The sequence below is a fragment of the Seriola dumerili genome, unplaced genomic scaffold, assembly GCF_002260705.1.
Source record: "Seriola dumerili isolate Sdu_G_001 unplaced genomic scaffold, Sdu_1.0 BDQW01000011.1, whole genome shotgun sequence".
Taxonomy (NCBI): Eukaryota; Metazoa; Chordata; class Actinopteri; order Carangiformes; family Carangidae; genus Seriola; species Seriola dumerili.
In genome coordinates this window covers 1957344-1975156 of record NW_019174266.1, presented here as the reverse complement: position 1 = coordinate 1975156, position 17813 = coordinate 1957344, and the positions used below count along the sequence as shown (strand labels likewise).

The 17813-nt window shown below is 44.2% G+C and overlaps 1 protein-coding gene across 1 annotated transcript in view; it reads right to left on the bottom strand.

Moving 5' to 3' along the window:
- lrp4 (LDL receptor related protein 4) overlaps positions 1-17813 on the bottom strand; it is a 113422-nt gene that overhangs the window by 19841 nt on the left and 75768 nt on the right. Inside the window, exons 4-14 of the mRNA XM_022748458.1 lie at positions 12296-12409; positions 12082-12198; positions 11230-11358; positions 7007-7126; positions 6680-6805; positions 5767-5892; positions 4929-5063; positions 4053-4178; positions 3344-3574; positions 2072-2228; positions 1227-1444 (exon numbers count right to left, since the gene is read on the bottom strand). Coding sequence (XP_022604179.1) covers positions 1227-1444; positions 2072-2228; positions 3344-3574; positions 4053-4178; positions 4929-5063; positions 5767-5892; positions 6680-6805; positions 7007-7126; positions 11230-11358; positions 12082-12198; positions 12296-12409 — 1599 coding nt within the window. The remainder of the gene's footprint in view (positions 1-1226; positions 1445-2071; positions 2229-3343; positions 3575-4052; positions 4179-4928; positions 5064-5766; positions 5893-6679; positions 6806-7006; positions 7127-11229; positions 11359-12081; positions 12199-12295; positions 12410-17813) is intronic.

Genomic DNA, 17813 nt, shown 5'->3' with positions numbered 1-17813 from the left:
CTACTTTGTGCCTGTTAGTTTCAGGACTGTCCCACAAATTCTGCAGAAATCTGTTCATGCATTTTTGGCTGCTTACAAACAGACAGGTGCACTGATTAACCAGGAACTACATGTATGTATAGAGGGACATGGATGACTCAACGGTCTGCCTGCAGTACAAGGTTAAAGAAACACTGATTCATTGCAGTATATTGATCTATTGATTGGAAAGCCAACTGCACTCATTTGAAAAGATTCCAATTTAAAAGTGTTTCTGAACCTGCTCACGTTAACGTCCATTACTGTTCATGTTCAAGAGCAAAGAAGCATCACAACAAAAACTCTCAGCCAAGACCTGAGAAACAAATCTTACTGCAACATGAGATCTCAGAAGCAGGCCAGTGCGTGCATGTGTGTGCGTGCGTGTGTGTGTGTGTGTGTGTGACTGATCGCTACCCTGCCAGCTTACATCTGTAAACGTCAGATCCCCACTTTTAGTGCACACACACACGCTCAGGCTTCACTGTAGGAAGCAACAACATAAACAAAGGCACGCAAAGCTTTATGTTGTCATTTATGGCATCTGTGTGTGTGTGTGTGTGTGTGTGTGTGTGTGTGTACTTCAGTGGTAGGCAAGATGCATATGCTCCTTAACGTAAATATGGCATTGATTAACTCCACATGGTATAATGAAGTGGCCTCAGTGTGCTGCATCCTATATCTAACTCCCTGTGTGTGTGTGTGTGTGTGTGTGTGTGTGTGTGTGTGTGTGTGTGTGTGTGTGTGTGTACATTTCTTTATGTGTGTGTGGTAATTAATGAGCATCTGAGCTCCAGCCAGACCTCTGTAGACCACGCCCCCTCTGTTCCTCGCTCAGAGCAGCTTCGGAGCTTCTTGGATGAACGACTGACAAAACTACATTTCTCAGGTTCACAAGGTCGTTGTACCTTTATACTGATAAAACGGAGGCTTTTTAGGTCACTGTATTTTTAAATGAGATATACGAGGGATTAGAGGTCAAAGATCTCCTTTGCAAAGCTCTCCTGGCCGAGTTCTTTTTAGCCACTCGCTCCAGTCCACCTTAAAAGCACTAAACATGTACATGAGGGAGGAGGTGGGGTAGTACATCCATAAACTGGATGGAACCAAAAAGCACGTCCATAACCATAACCCAGAAGCATCTGTACTCAACTGGTTGTCGATACCCAGCCCGAGCCCGAGAGGACAGGTAACAGGTGGGTGTTTACCTTGGCTGATGACGGCTTTGCGGTTGCGTCCATCCAGGTCAGCCCTCTCGATGACGTGGTGCTTGGCGTCCACCCAGTACATGCGGCGTCCGGCGTAGTCGATAGTGAGGCCGTTGGGCCAGAACAGGTGTGTGTCTGCGATCACCCGCCGGTTGGAGCCGTCCATGTTGGCGTACTCGATGCGAGGCGTGTTGCCCCAGTCCGTCCAGTAGATCTTCCTGAGGAGGAAAATGGGGCAGTCACGGTTACTCTACTTCTTTATATCATGTGAGACCGAAGCGGTTCGGGCAGAACGGGTTGATCCCCGTGGCGTCCACTTAAGACGAGAGGCAAACAGACTGTTTGTCAAGACACACATTCAAGACACAGCAGATGTCTGATGTAACAAAGTCTCCTCCGTCCTCGACATTCATGTCCTCCTCGTCATCCCTCATCTGTTCTGACCGGCCTCTGAGAGAAGAGCTACTTTTTTTTCCTTTTTTCCTTTTTTTTTTATACATCTTAATTATCCCATGCAAATGAGCTGCCTAATCAGCTGAATGAGTTTTCTAGCTTTAAATTTCTCTGGAGCTTCATCCAAAAGTCTCTCCTGCCACTGAAGCATATGACACAGGGGAGGAAAACACACTTTGCTGCAGCCCCTTTCATGAAATACTTGTTCCACACAGATGCTCGCCTGTGGGCACTGCTGTGCTGCCCGACTTTAATCCCTGCTCTGCTGCTACACTACAACTGGGACACATCCAGAGGGGATATGTATATACATGTACATTTGAAACCATCTGTACTGAATTACATAGACTCTGTGTGTGTGTGTGTGTGTGTGTGTGTGTATAGACTCATACCCCTCTATGGGGTGCAGTGCGATGGCTCGGGGCTTCTCCATGTTCTGCCACAGCAGCACTTTGCGGTGCGTTCCGTCCAGGTTGGCCACCTCGATGCGGGACGTCCCTGAGTCTGTCCAGTACAACTTGTCATGTATCCAGTCTATGGCCAGTCCACCTGAAGGAGAGAAAAAACATTTGTATGTCTGAATATGATATCATGCTTTCCTTTCTTAAAGTTGATCATTGTTTTTTACTTATGTTTACTCATGTTTTTGGAACTTCAGCTTTACGCTTAAAGTTATAATATGTAATTTTTCCATATTACAATGTCTAAAAATGACTGGACCTATGTTACATATTTTTTTGAGTTGTGTTACGTGTTCTTACATTAACCCAAATGTTTCCAGCAATTTTCAAACCAGAGAAATCTGTGATTTTAATCATGGTAACGGCACCTCTCACTTGGTCACCTGACAATGACGTCACATCCTCGATGTGCATGTGTCAGTGTGGTAGTTTTCTGCCAGAAGCTAAAAGTCGACTTTACTCCAGTTTTAACCACATTTTCAAGATACACTTTTTGTACCATGGTCACTTTCAACTGTGTATCTTAACCAGATGGTCCGAGTAAAAACCTCCTGAACCGACACTGAGGGAATCCAAACCGGGAGCTTACAGTAATGGTGGTGAAGGCAATATCTCCCATGATCCCATGCTACTGCACGATGTCACATCTTTTGGTATTGTTTTGATTGACAAACCTCTAGCAGCAGAAGTTACATACTGAAGTTATACCCATGAGGCTGATATCAATTCTCTCCTTGTCATTTTTTAAAAGAAATGAATGTTGAACTATTCCTCTATAACCAGTTGTTTTCTCTGTTCTTCGTATCACTCCTATGTATGTCTTGATTAGACAAAGACAAGAAGGAGAGAGAAGGAAGGAGAAATCAAAGGTCAAATGTAAAAGAAGATAAATGGAGTCACAGAGACTCTCAGAGTGAAATATACTGAAGAGAAACAAGAGAAAGTGAGTTCAAAAGGCAAAGAAACACTGTGGATGAGAGAAAGCAGCAAGGAGAGATACAAAAACAAAAGAAACAGATGAGCAGCTTGAATAGTATACATGACCCACTGCTGAACTTACATATGAACAAAGTGATGGATGAAGTGAAGGAGAGCAGAGGATAATTGGACAAAAAGCAGCAGAGTTGAATAAAGGGGAAAAGATGATAAATGAGCCCGCTGTCCCACTTATGAAACCTGCATCCTATCGACCGCCGCACCCACCTGGGCTCTCCAGACCGGTGGAGACCACCTCCTCTACATTGGAGCCGTTGAGGTTGGCCTTCATGATGCGGTCCAGTGTCACGTCTGACCAGAAGACCAGCTCGCGGCTGTGGTGGAAGTCCAGGGCGATGGCGTTCTCCAGGTTGTTTAACAGCAGCGTGTACTCGGAGCGATGCGGCAAAACCTGACGGATGTCGATGCGGTTGGCGAACAGCAGGACCGGCTCTGGACCTGAAGGGGAACGGAGAGACGGACAGGGATGGAGGAGATGTGAATTAGAAAGGACAACAGCGAGAAGCCAAACAAGAGGGCGAACGTTAGAAAGTAAATAAGAAAAACAAAAAAAAAAGTTTGAGTCAGGACAGATGGTCACTTTTAATAACAATGAGCATTAATCTCAATAGAGGTGAAGGTCTGGCTGCTGGCAACTGACAGACAGTCCTGACCTGGGTTTAACTCTGGTCTGCAGTAGATTTATGGGCTGCTGTACCAGGCCTGCGCTCTGCCTCCGCTGCATATCTAAATCTAGTCCAGACCCTCCGAATGAGCCGACCTCATTCTGAGTCCAATACCCCGGAGCAGAGGAATGGATACAGTTACTGTCGAGGCAAGTATAAACACTATGCAACCGTGTTTTTATTGGAGGTCAAACCCCAGCGACTCTCTGCGGTCACATGTCAAGGTTGAAACATAGTACAGCGGTTTTTACCCAGAGCTTTGCAGCTGCGCTTGTCAGGTCGGAGCTCATACCCCTGGACGCACCAGCACTGGAACCCCCCCTGCGTGTTGGTACAGCCCTGGCTGCAGTAGCCTTCTTCGGCACACTCGTCCACATCTGGAATGGACCACAGAGGCAGAGGACGAGAGGAGAAGGACAGAGAGATGGTGGCATCAAACTCCTGCAGGGTTGTCAATCAATTCAAGACACAAAGCGAGGTGCGCAGAGACACAGCAACATCCTACTCCATGTTACACCCATTGAAGTTTGAATTAATTTCTTGATCTTGCGAGCACATCCCTAGAAACTGGAAACAAATATTGCAAATATTTGATTGTAATGAATCAGGAATTCTGGCAATAAAACTTTTGACTTGTGGCAGAATTCCCAGATTTGGATCCACACCAATTTCTAATCAATAATTTATTCGCCCATAGCTAAACTTTCCACAAAGTTCCATGGAATTTGTTCGTACATTTGGGAAATGACCTGATGACATAAAGACAAACTGACAGACTAACAGGCGTGAACACATGAGCTCTGTGAGTTGGCCACATTCAGGAAGTTAAAGACAGCGGCTGGATTTTATGTCTTTCCTTGCTTCATTATTCTAACTTGTTCCTTTGCTATATTTTGCTGCCTGTTTAGTTTTTCATTTTTGTCTTCCTGATTCTTGAACAGGAGTTAGCAAGTTAGGTTTCGTATTCGAACTTTCTGTGTAAGTTGCTAAGCAACTGACGAATAGTCAAACTCTGCAGGGTCCATGAATATTAACACCCTCGGCCTGCTCACTCTCTTTCAATGCAAACTCTGATGCCATATTGTAGACACATACACACACACAAACACACACACGGAGAGTAGTACCCTGGCAGGCTTTGCCGTCGTCCATCAGTCGGTATCCAGTGTGACAGGTGCACTGGACCAGTCCTCTGACCATCTGACACTTCTGGGAGCAGCCTCCGTTATTCTGGTTACAGTTGCCCTCGTTGGAGCGCGGACCTGCATGAGGAACATAAACACAGCATGCTGATTCAGTATAGGCAACCACAAGCTGTAAAAAAGTATCTGGTGTTGAGCCTTGAAACATTTCTGGCCCACGGGAAGCGAGGCCTGAGGATGTCGGTCGGCCTGGTCCTGGCTGTGGAATCTAAGACCTAAACCTCATCTCAACCATCCTCTTTGAACTTTCATGCCCACCGAGAAAATGAATCCTGGTGTTTTTGGTGACTCCCTGACCTTTCCTTTTAACCTTACAATTCCACTTGTACACGAAAATATTAAAAATGGGCGGAGTGTAATGAAATCTGTGAACACATTAATTCTCCCGAGGGGAAATCACCGCTTTGATTAATAATACTGTAATAACACTTCCAAACACCCTAGTAAATGTTAACTCTATGTGTTAAATGTTAAGTGTAAAATCTGTGTAATAAGGCAGTGATAACACTTATTACATTCGACAATGTGATAAACACTTCATTATATCAAACCTACCATAAGAGGCATTGTTCTTTTGACTAATGTCCAACTGATTAAGTTTAATGCTCATATCAATCTTCATTACTTAAACACTGTTGTGGCAGTCACAGCAGCACTTCAGAGTGAGTGCTGCTTCATATTCTGCGTAAGCTTTAAAGGGAAAATAACTTTCAGACTTAATGTTCAGTCTTCATCCTGCAGCACAGACGCTGAATCAACTCACGGCAGTCGTGGTGCGGCAGCTCGTCGGTCCCGTCTCCGCAGTCATTGGCCTCATTACACACCTTCCTCTGACCGATACAGCGGCCGTTCCCACACTGGAACTGATCGGGAGCACAGGGAGGACTTTCTGTGGGGAGATACGATGATAGATTGTATTGTTGCAGTATTTATCCCTTCAATAACTCCGGTTGTATTGGACGTTTGTGGGCAATGATGTAATTAAAATGAGCAGGGCTGTGGTATAACAGCAGCTCTGTGTCTCCCACTCTGCCACGCTACAAAAAAACAGTTGTAGCTTTAAGTACATCGCCAACGTGTATCTAGAGAGTTTAAGTGTTTTATTTTGGATTTTCCATTAACCTCTCCTTCCACATCAGACCCACCGGTGACTCCAACACTTGCTTCTCGGCTTGTTTGAAAGTCTCGTTGAGAGACTGCAGTGTATCCTAACATGAGGTTGAACTACAGGGAAATGTACAAATGATGCAAAAGATATTTTGATTTGATGGAAACTGTGCAGCCGTAAAAACGACATCATCAAAAATTAACCATAAACTTTTATAAGGGGAATGTTATGTCATTTGCCCTCTTGACTCAGGATACAGGTGCAAATTACTAAAAGAAAGAAGCAAAAACCTTCCAGTTTCATCTTTTCTCTGCTGCCTGTTCATTTATATCTCAACATACAGGTCAGTTTCACTTGTTTGTCCTCAGTCTTTCCATCAATGAAGGAACTGCCAGACGGATCAGTCTGTTGTTCGAAAGCAACTGTGTTTCTCAACCAACAAAAAAAAAAAAAAAGAAAGAAGTGTGTTTGTCAGCAGAGGAGGGCTGTGCTCAGCTGTTGTCATAACTACCACTGAAGCTCGTGTTATATTTAGCTTCTGAAAACAGGATAACAAACACAGTCTTACCCGTTTTCTCACAGCCCTCTTCATCGCTGCGGTCCGAGCAGTCATCCTCGCCATCGCATCTCCATGACAACCGGACGCAGCGTCCGGTACCACAGCGGAACTGGTCAGCCGTGCACATGGACGTAGCTGCAGGACACACATACACAGACACACACACACACAAACATTATTACGTCATTCTTCGATCAGCTGATTTGAGATATTATGAATGATTGCACCGTTTTCCCATTAAGAGTCTGACATCACATAAAAGACTGAAATTAACACAAACAAGAGGGAACACACATATCTGCAGATACACAGCCCCTACACAGAACAGCTACTCACTGCAGTTCTTCTCGTCTGATTGGTCGTCACAGTCATACTCGCCGTCACACCTCCAGCCGGCGTTGATGCACATCCCACTGCTGCACATGAATTCAACTGATCTGCAGGGCTGGTGGGAGGCTGCACAAACACACACACACACACACACACACACACACAATGACATTAGAAACATGAAAAACACAGCAGACAACAAAAAAATCTTTCATGTCATCACTTTTATGATTTGACCCATTTTTCCTTGTGATAATTACTGTTGAAATGATTATTTGATTAATCGGTTTTGATAATAGATTCATTATTTCATTCACATATCTGTTTCCAGCTTCTCAAATGTAAATGTAAAGATTTGCCACTTTTCTCTGTTCAATATTGTTGTAAATCGAATATCTTTGTGTTCGGACTGTTGGTTGTACAAAACAAGGGATTCACTATTTTCAACCATTTCATAGATCAAACGATTAACTGATTAATCAGAAAAATAAGTCTGGACCCGAACACGCTCAAAGCTTCACTGTCATGTGCACAGAGAAGAAGTCACTGGAGCTCTACAGTGAAGATCTTGGTTCGCTGTCCTCTCTGATTGCTGTCCATTGAAAAGAAATATATCCCATAATTGGCTGTGTTTATTTTGACTGCCTTATGATCCTCAGTGACGAGAGATCACAGCTGCCCCACCTTTAAATCTCCCACCACATCTCTACATGTGATCAGATCAAAGCGAAACTCAAACTGGCGGCAGATGAAGACGGAGGTGGACGAGAAGATTAGAGCTGAATCAAACATAAGCATCTTAAATCCTGAGTGTCTCAGAACGCACGTGTGAGTGTGTGTGTGTGCTTCTTTGACATGTTTCCTCCTGACAGCACGAGTCGCCCCCCCCCCCCCCCCCCCCATCGAAGCCACAGTGGGCGTGAGATAAGGGAGGAACGAAATGACAAGCGAGGGAATGCAGGAGGAAGAAAGGCAAGAAAAAAAAAAGAGATGTTGTAGAGCTTCAAGCATCCCCGTACAGACTTATCAACTGGGCAAGAGAAGAGAGAGATGATCAAAACAGCAGGTGGCTCACCCACAGAGAGAGAGAGAGAGGGAGAGGGAGAGGGAGAGAGAGAGAGAGAGAGGGAGAGAGAGAGAGGCAGGCTTATAGGCCACAAGAATCAGCGTGGGATGCCGATGAACACACTGACGCCCACACACACACTCAAATGATTCATCCACCCTTTATCTCGCTCCTTGTTGCTCTCTTTATTCCTCTCCCTCTCTCTCTCACGCACGCACGCACACACACACACGTGCACACACACACACACACACACACCTACCAATTAATTTCTTTCATCTTTCTCAGCTATGCACCCGAAAGCAGTATCAGTGTTTGCAACACAGCCTGCGAGTGTGAGTGTTTTTGGATATGTGTGTGTTTGTGTGTGTGCATTCACATAACAGAGGAGGGAGGGAGGAGGGAGAACAAGAGAGAGAGGGAGAGCACGAGAGAGTGAGAGAAAGAGAGAGAGAGAGAAAGAGAGAGAGATAGAGCAAGAGAAAGAGAGAAAGAGAGAGAGAGAGAGAGAGAGAGAGAGAGAGAGAGAGAGAGAGAGATAGAGATAGAGAGAGAGAGAGAGAGGCTTCTTCTCTAACAAAGCGCCCTTCATGTGTCTGGAGAGTCGATGCCAAGGAATGCTGTCTGAGGATGGGCTGTCTTATGCCTCTGAGGAATGCCTCCTCTGTGTGTGTGTGTGTGTGTGTGTGTGTGTGTGTGTGTGTGTGTGTGGGCTGTGTGTTTGTGCGTGAGTGTTTGTGTGTGAGTGTGAGTGAGTGTGTCCACAAACTATCTGTATGTTTCAGAAAGCCAAGACAAGAAAAAAAAAAAAAAAATGCTCTAATTCTGGACGAATGCTGGTAAATAAAATAAAAAATAAAATAAATAAATAATGGAAATTAAGGGGCAGTTTAAGAAAGTAAAGGGCAGCAGGAAATGAGGAGTTAAGAGGACATCAGGGTTTCTGTACATCTGACAGGACGTAGATTGATCTATTATTGGTTTTCAGTTTTCCTGTCAGTCCTTAGTGAAGAATTGAGGCTGCTGACAGTTTGAGTTCCTCCTGACATCTGCATCATCATTTATAGACATTTCACAGTTTTAAAGACCAGAACAAACAATGTGTGTGTGTGTGTGTGTATGTGTGTGTGTGTGTGTGTGTGTGTGTGTGTGTGTGTGGTGTGTGTGTGTGTGTGTGTGTGTGTGTGTGTGTGTGTGTCTGGCAATACCTTGTTAATTTAGATCTGACATGTGATGTAGTGTTTTCCCTGCACAGATATTTTAAGCATTTTTCAGGCCCGTCTACGGTGTTGTTTTTTTTTTTTTCTTTCATGCCTCAACTTTCAGAAAAAAGGCTAAACACTTGAGAAGTGAGGCAGCAATTAAGAAACCTGGATGTGGGAGGAGACGAGAGAGAAAGCTCAGTCGACTAACATGACCTTACAGATGATCAAACGATGTTACAAAACCTCAGAGCTGTGCTTATCGCACTGCAGATAAAGGCATCAAAGGGGGGAAACCACCGTGTATGAGTGTTCATGAGTGTGTGGTGTGGTGTGTGTGTGTGTGTGTGTGTGTGTGTGTGTGTGTGAGAGAGAGAGAGAGAGAGAGAGGGAGAGATGTGGTGGGCTGTTGTAGACAATGAGCGAATGAAACGAACATGTGAGAAGTCAGAGATGAGAGAACGAGGAGGGAGATTTGTCGGCAGTAGGCAGCGTCTCCGGAGTGAGGAGGGCGAAATATGATAGCCTGTGTTAATCAGGACCATGTCCTTACTGTGTGTGTGTGTGTGTGTGTGTGTGTGTGTGATACAGTGACTGAAACATGTAACAGGCAGAGTGTTTTCCAGCTCTGACAGACGCTGTCGAGCGGCCGTCTACAAACAGCAGCTGTTCTCAAGCTGAGCTCAACCGGCCATCCAGCGTTAACATGAGAAATCGACACCGGGCGTTAAGATGAAGTACAGTTGTCAGACCTTGGACGCTGGAAGCATCTCTTAAAGCACCTAAAGCTATAGTATTACTGCTCCTTAAAGACTGTGTGGGTGTCGTTTGACCAGGTTTGACGATGATCCATCTTCTCAAATGTGGAGATTTGTCTCCTTTCTCTGTAAACTGAAGATCTGTGGGGATTTCTTTTTGGGGGCTGCTGGCCGCACGAAAAACAACAACACTTCTATAACACACCACATGTCTTCCAAAGAGCTTTTACACCTAGAAAAATTTACAAAGATACACTAAGATTATCTCTCTTATAGCCAATTTTTTTAAAAATCAAAATGTGTACAGTTTAATTTATTTGCACTAGTAATTCACACACACATTCATTATAATTATAATTACAGGTTTTCTTTTGCACCGTTGTTTTTTTGCACTGCTGTTGTTTCTTCATATCATTGTCATTTTCTTAATGTGTACAGTTTCTCTTGGACTGGTTGTGTGTGTTTTAATGTCTACTCTATGCGCCCTTTATATTGCCCCCTGGGAAAAAATAAAGTATCTCGATTTGAATTGAATTGAAAAAAATCCAATTAAAGCCTAAACTTAAGACTTCCTGTTTGGATCAGCCTATGATGTGCTTTTAAACTCCAGTTGAACTTCAACTAGAGAAAATCTGCAGGTCATGAGGATGGGTTGCTGTTTTGCGACACGTGTGCAGCGCTGCCATTGGGATACATGCAGGGAGAGAAGAGAGTGAAGCAGAGAGGAAGAAGGGATGGAGAGTGGAAACTCTAATTTTAATCTAATGTTGTAACAGAGGACTGATATCTCAGAGGAGCTTGACCTTCCTCCTGGAGCGCTGCCACGGACCCTAAAGAGTTGTGTGTGTCTCTGTGCGTGTGTGTGCGTGCACGTGGGTTAGGAGAGCTGACTGTGAGGTTTACACCAGCAGAACAGGCTGGATCAGCCACTCCACTGTAACAATGTGCTTTGTTTTGTTCTTGGACGTTCACCAAGTTTTTGCAACTAAGATCTGAAGACGTTTTTGGAAAGTGTTCCTCGTTGTTCTGCGAGACCGTCACTTTTGCCCAGAGTTAGAGTAAAGACATTTAGCTGGTCTAAATTCAAGGTTTGGACATGTAAAGGTAATAACAGAGCGTTAGTGACGGGGGAGAAACATGTTTCCTTCAGGTTCGAGGTAACACTTGAAGTCAGCGTCTTTATTATGTTGATGGAAAACTTACAACAGTCCGACTCATCCGACCAGTCTCCACAGTCGTCGTCTCCATCGCAGTGGTAGATGTCCAGGATGCAGCGCCCGTACGCACACTGGAACTCCTCCACGCTGCAGGTGGCCGTCATCACATCTGAGGCTGCACGGGGACACAGATGTGTTACACAGATGTTGATGCTGAAAGCGACGCTGTTTGTCTGAGGCTCTTTGAAGATTCAACTGTTGTGTGCCGACTGTCAGAGACTACACATGAAAAGACGGAGAAGCCCCCCCCCCCCCCCCCCCGACAACTCTCTGTTCAGACTGTGCACGTGTTGACACGCTCTGCAGTAAACTGGTTTAGATGAAAGAAGGTTCCACTTCTTTTAATTTTGAATCATGAAGATGCAGCATGAAGAGATTTTGATTGGATAGTCTGGACTGACTTTGGCCTGTAGAGCAGACTCGTGTTCAGATGTGGAAACTTTCTTGTTTTGAATCACACATTTCAGCTTTAGAATTTCAGTCTAACTTTGGATTTAATTATTTTGGATATGAGGACAAACGCCTGCTATGATTAATGGCCTCTCTTTTCATCCTGCCACTTCGCTGCCAGAGATAAGTTCCCTGTTTGAAGTCTCTATGGAGCACTTGACTCCCTTCTCTTATAAAAACCAGTAAAAAAACAAAAACAAAAACAAAAAAAATAATAACAAGTGTTCTCCGACCTAGATTCTAGAAATCAGGTTTATGCTTCATTCTTTAACGTGAGAAGCATTCAGCCCGTCTCATAGTGTTCCTAAACACACACACACACACACACACACACACACACACACACACACACACACACACACACACACACACACTCAGAATAACTTACGGCAGTTTTCCTCATCCGATCCATCTTTGCAGTCCGTGTCTCCGTCACAGTACCAGTGCTCGGCGATGCAGCTGCCGTCCGTGCAGCGGAACTCCTTGTCCGAACATTTACGCATGTCTGGCACGGAGAACACACAAGTAAAGTTAATAAGAGTTAATAAGTGCAAATGAATGAATGACCTGCTTGCATGCTGGCGTTCTGTGTGTGTACCCACCACACTGTTCATCACTGTTGTCCCCGCAGTCATTGTCGCCGTCGCAGTGCCAGAGGCTGCGAATACAGTAGCCATTCTGGCAGTGAAACTCATCCTCCTCACACTCCCTGGGAGCTGCAGAGAGAGAGAAAAAAGAAAAGGTTTCAGAGGACAAATAATGAGGATACTATAAAAGCAAAGAGCACATACTGTGTCAGAATGTGATAACAGGCAGCAGATATTATATCTAAAACTGCGCTGGCATCAGGGGAACTGCAGCCTTTCATGTCAGGCTCAGAGCGAAGGGCCCAGGAGAAGAAACACAGATTTTTCTCTCCATAAACATGGTGAACTCTCCCGAGGCTGCAGGTCTAAAGCTCAAAGACTCCCGTGGTTCGATCTCTGCAAAAAAGGATGTCTGATCGACAGCACAGCGAGGAGGAAGGCTGAGCGTGTGCAGTACATGCGGCTATGTTCACAGTCACTGACTGATCAGAGGGAGGACATTTCCTACAGTAATGACTGTATTTATTCAGCACTTTTCCAAGACGAGTAACAAATGTCTTGCAAAAACCCATGAAACCAAACCACCTTAACGAGTGGCTGTAAAAAGAATCTGGCGATCCATCCCACAGAGGCTGCGGTCAGCTTGGATTAACGTTGGAAAAAAAAACACTTAAAACATCCACAGAAATATCTCAGACCACAATCTGAGCATAATCCTCGTCTCCACTGTCCTTGTTTGTGCTCGGGTCTAATTTAACACAAACAGGGCTGAATTGTCCGGAGCATATTAGAAATGTACAAGTTCAGTGAGGTCTGTTTTAACTTGAGTTGGATGTTCTGCCATCAGCTGATCCCGGGACATTATGACCAGGGTCACGAGAACCGATACATCGGCACCAAGTCGACGCTAAAATTACAATAAACAATAACAACAACATTTGGAACGACATCAGCAAGTGCGAGTGCAGCGTCAGGTCGATCACAACACATCGTGACTGGTTAGGAGACGTACAGAGAGTTCAGGCTGAGTTTCAGCTGTTAACATTATATTAACAACATGTCATCAACATGTTCATGTCCTGATATATTCCTCATATTGTCTGTGGAACTTCAATGATATTCGTGCAAGCTAACAAAATTCTGGTATCATGATATCCCTAATTATGATCAGTACAATGACTGTGGACATTAAAACCTGCTGCAAGAACCATGCAAAGCAGGAAAACCTCTCGTCTTTGCAGGTTTGAGTGCACCATATTTCAGCACTTTACAGTAAATGTGTATAAGATGCAACATAGAGGGTTCAAAGTTTTCTGCTCAAAAATCGTTTCTTCATATCAAATAGCCAAATATAAACAATCTAAACAAATCCCCAGTTCCTTTAAATTTTAAACACGGTTTGTATCCAGGACTTGTTAATATCCACCAAACCTGAGACTCAGCAGCTTGTTGTATGTCTCCGCTAAATAAAGTGGCTGCTGTAGGCTACAAAATGTTGTTTCACCAGACAGTTTAACCTTGAGACAAGAGGTGGAAAATGCATCACTCCCTCCAGTGAACTTCCAGCACTGTGACATTGACAGTGTTTCAGTTTCAAACCCTTTTCAATTATCCAAACAACTGCTCCACCTTTCTTCTTTTAATCAAACCTGCATTGATAAAAGGCTGAATAGATTTTCAAAAAACTGCCTTCTACTGTTGCCGCCGCAATCGATGGCAGAGCCTCGCCTTACTCGCCCGGGGGGCCACGCAAACAGCTTCGTCAAGGAGAACCAATGATGGATGGCCCCTGGCAGGAGGTAATCTATAATTTATCACTGCCATGTGTGAGTGTTAGACAGCTGAGACAAACAGAGAGAGATAAGGAGAGACAGAAACAGGAGGATGCCCACAGAACAGAGCGACAGGAGAAAAAAAAAAACAAAAAAACAAAAAACAGATCAAGTTTTTCTTCATTTCAGGGAGATTTTTCATCTCTTCTCAGCTGTGTTGCAGCCTGACAGCACGAGTCAAGGCTACCACTGACACACTGCGCTTCTGAGATGAGTGACATGACATGAGGCTCCAGGGTCTGTGTGTTTGTGTGTGTGTGTGTGTGTGTGTGTGTGTGTGTGTGCATGTTTAGTGCACCTTTGGACATTAAATATTTCTGCATGCACAGGAGATGCGTCCAAGATAGTTTGACTCTCTCTTTTTTTTATCTGTCTGCATATTGGCAGCTCCCCATAGCTAATGTTTCCAAATATCCACGCTTACGTGACTTAGGTCTCAAAAAGGAGCCTCTGAAATTTCTACTGATGCATGACACGATGGAGGTGAATGAAATCCAAAAACTTAACTGTGCACAGTTTTTCCCAGCGCTGCTCTGCTCTGAACCAAAGACAATCGTCTCTGTGCAAACTGTGTATAGTGAGGTGTGTGAATCATGGGCGGTGGAGAGATGCTGCTTTTTGAAGACTTTCAGGAGCATAAACACAATTTCTTTCACCTCCACTGTGACAGAAATATCAAAGGTGGACCATGACCTCAGAGAATCCAGTCCGCTGAAATGACCTACATGGTTAGATAGCACCAGAGAGTGGAGTTGTTCCAATACCCACACTAGTATCAAAAAGGCCTATCTAAGTCTATGCACTGATCTGATACCATGTAATTTAGCAGCTTACACAGGAAGTTGTGCTGTGCAGCCACTGGTGAAGTAAATAGTGTAATGCTATTAACATTATCGCCATTAGCAACATGTCAGTAATGTCTGCAAAGTTTTAATTTGGAGGGGTGGAACTGGCGTTGTGTTATTCATTTCAAGGGTGTGTGGCATTCACGTATCTGTTCATGTTGTACAAAGGGTTTAACCTGAGTTTGTTGCCACGCAACAATGACAGCATAGCATATCACATCCATACAGCGTTAGTGGTCTACAGCTGTTTATAAAAACACATTGGTACCACATCAGTATCAGCTGATACATAAGTGCAGGTGTCAGAATCATTATCGGGAAGGTGTGATGACATTAACAAACATTTTGATGAGGATCCTGAGACCAGACTTTGCATTGAGCAGAACACTCTCTCGCTCTCTGGACAATTAAATAACAGCATTACTGTTTATAAATGACATCAAACACATCTTTAGCTCTTTTGAATTGTAATTTCTTGTCACTAATCTGCCAAGATTTAGTAAAAACTGATGCGATGTGTGTGTGTGATGAGTTAATATCTTCCAACATATAAGCCCTACCGACTGATCAGTCAGACTCTTTTGACCGCTAAACCTCAGCTGACCTCACCCTCGCCAGAACGCCCCTCCCCCTACAAAGAGAGAAAAGCCCAACAGCAGGTCCAAATGAGAATTTAATTTTACTTGAGCTATCGGCAGATACTCATTTATTCAACTTGTTAGAAAATAATTGATTCTCTCCCTCTCTCTGCTTCTCCCGTGCTCTCTCTCTCTCTCCTCTCCCACCAGCGAGGTAAACAGAGGAAGGTCGGAGGTCAACAAGCCCTCAAGACGCTCATCATTCATACAGCAGCCAAACGTCAAAGGGCAAAGGGCACAGAGAGTCATTACCAGGCTGCCTCTGCGTGTGTGTGTGTGTGTGTGTGTGTGTGTGTGTGCGTGCGTGTGTGTGGTGAAACAGTGTTGTTGTTTTTCTCTGTATTGTTGTCTTTAAAAAACTTGAAAAATTCAGAAACTCATGTTCAAACCCACACAGAGACACACCTCAGTCTCCATGTTTGTCTGAAATCTTGACAACTACTTGAGCTCCAGCCGAGCGTGGAGGATTGTCTCCCCGTCTCTAAATAATGAAATAAAACCACTGCATGGTGGGGAGAAACAAAATATATTGGGAGGTGAAAGACAAACCGGGGTGAAAGAATGAGGAGAAAAGAAAGAAGCATGAAATAATAAGTAGTTTTGGGAACAGGGGAAGGAGGGAAATTTACCGGGCATGAAGATGAAAAATTCATAGCCAGCTTCCCCATCAGGAAGTAATTCGCTGTCTGGCTGCTGATAGAGTATGTGGGTCAACAAAGGAGGAAAAGAAATCACTGGATGACAGACAGACGAGAAAAATCATTCAGAGGAGAAAGAGCTAACCTGCCAGTGACTGCTGCACATACGAGCTACATGAGGGAGAATACAACGGAAAACAACCAGTCAGGTTTGGACTGTATCTGCTCTGAGAGATTTTATTTAAATGCTGTTAAAGAGGGAAGCTGCTACTTTTCAACACACGGGTACTGTGGCTTCATGACATCAACCAGTCTGTCAGTCCAACACTCTGAATTATTCCTTTCAGTGTCTCTGAGCAAAATTTAGTTGTGTTGGTGAACTCTCCTCAGAGATGAGCCAAGCTTTTCACGAGCTCGGATTAAACGGGAAACTGCTATTAAATCAAAAATATTAGAAGTGTCCTTTATGGGGCTTGTTCTGCTTCTCCCATCTACATCAGACAGACCAAAAGCAGATTTTCTTTGAAGTGGTTACCAAAACAAAATTTGATTGAAGTTCATATAGATGTTATTGTGGACCCAGACGCCGTCATGTCCGGGCCCATTTTGACAGAACGTTTCTAGCCTGTAAGTAGCTGGTCATTTGATGCTACTCAGCCAATCATTGCGACTGGAGTCAGTCAGAGATCCACACACACACACACACACACACACACACACACACACACACAAACACACACACACACTGAGAGACAAAAGAAATAAGAGGCCGATGTTCTGGACCTTTGGTGGAAGAAATTTTGTCTAACTGGACCTCTTTGAATTTTAATTGAACGCCCAGGTCCTGACAGGACGCTGTCTGACTCTGACAGTTTTGTCTCCATCAGGAACACGTCACCCCCGGTAACTAATCCTGTCCCGGCACAGAGTTTTAAGTGTGATTAAAGTGAATCACCAAACTGACAGTGACAGTGTGAAGGAATGACTGGCCTGCAGTGTAGATCAACACGGATCAGACCGCACACATGGAGCCTTCTGAGTCATTATGGGTAAATACGGAGACTAAAAGTGGACGATGTGTTCACTGAATCTGACCACCAACTCCACTCTGACTAATGGAGCACCACACGCACACGCACGCACACGCACGCACGCACACACACACACGCACACACACTACACCTTCTCACTGACAAGCTGTATTCCCTCGCCTCACAACCCCAATCCTGAGACTTAACCTTCATCTAATTCTAGCCTTAAAGCGACACTCACATTAGATGCCAACTTTCAGGACTTCTCAGTTTTTGATACTCAGTGAGTCGTGTAGTTCCCATAATGCAATAGCACATTTTCTTTATACCCTCTCTGGCTGATGAATGCCAATGTTTTTCAAACTCAACACCAACAGTCCAAACAGGCAACAGAAAAAGATATTAAAACTATATTCATCTCGTATAAATCAGTCTCTCAGTTGTAATTCTGTTGGAGATATTGTGATTTTTTTGGCGGTGGCGTGTTGTTTAGGTACTAGTGAGACAATGAAATACAACCAAGGAAGTCAAATCAAGCAAATTAATGTA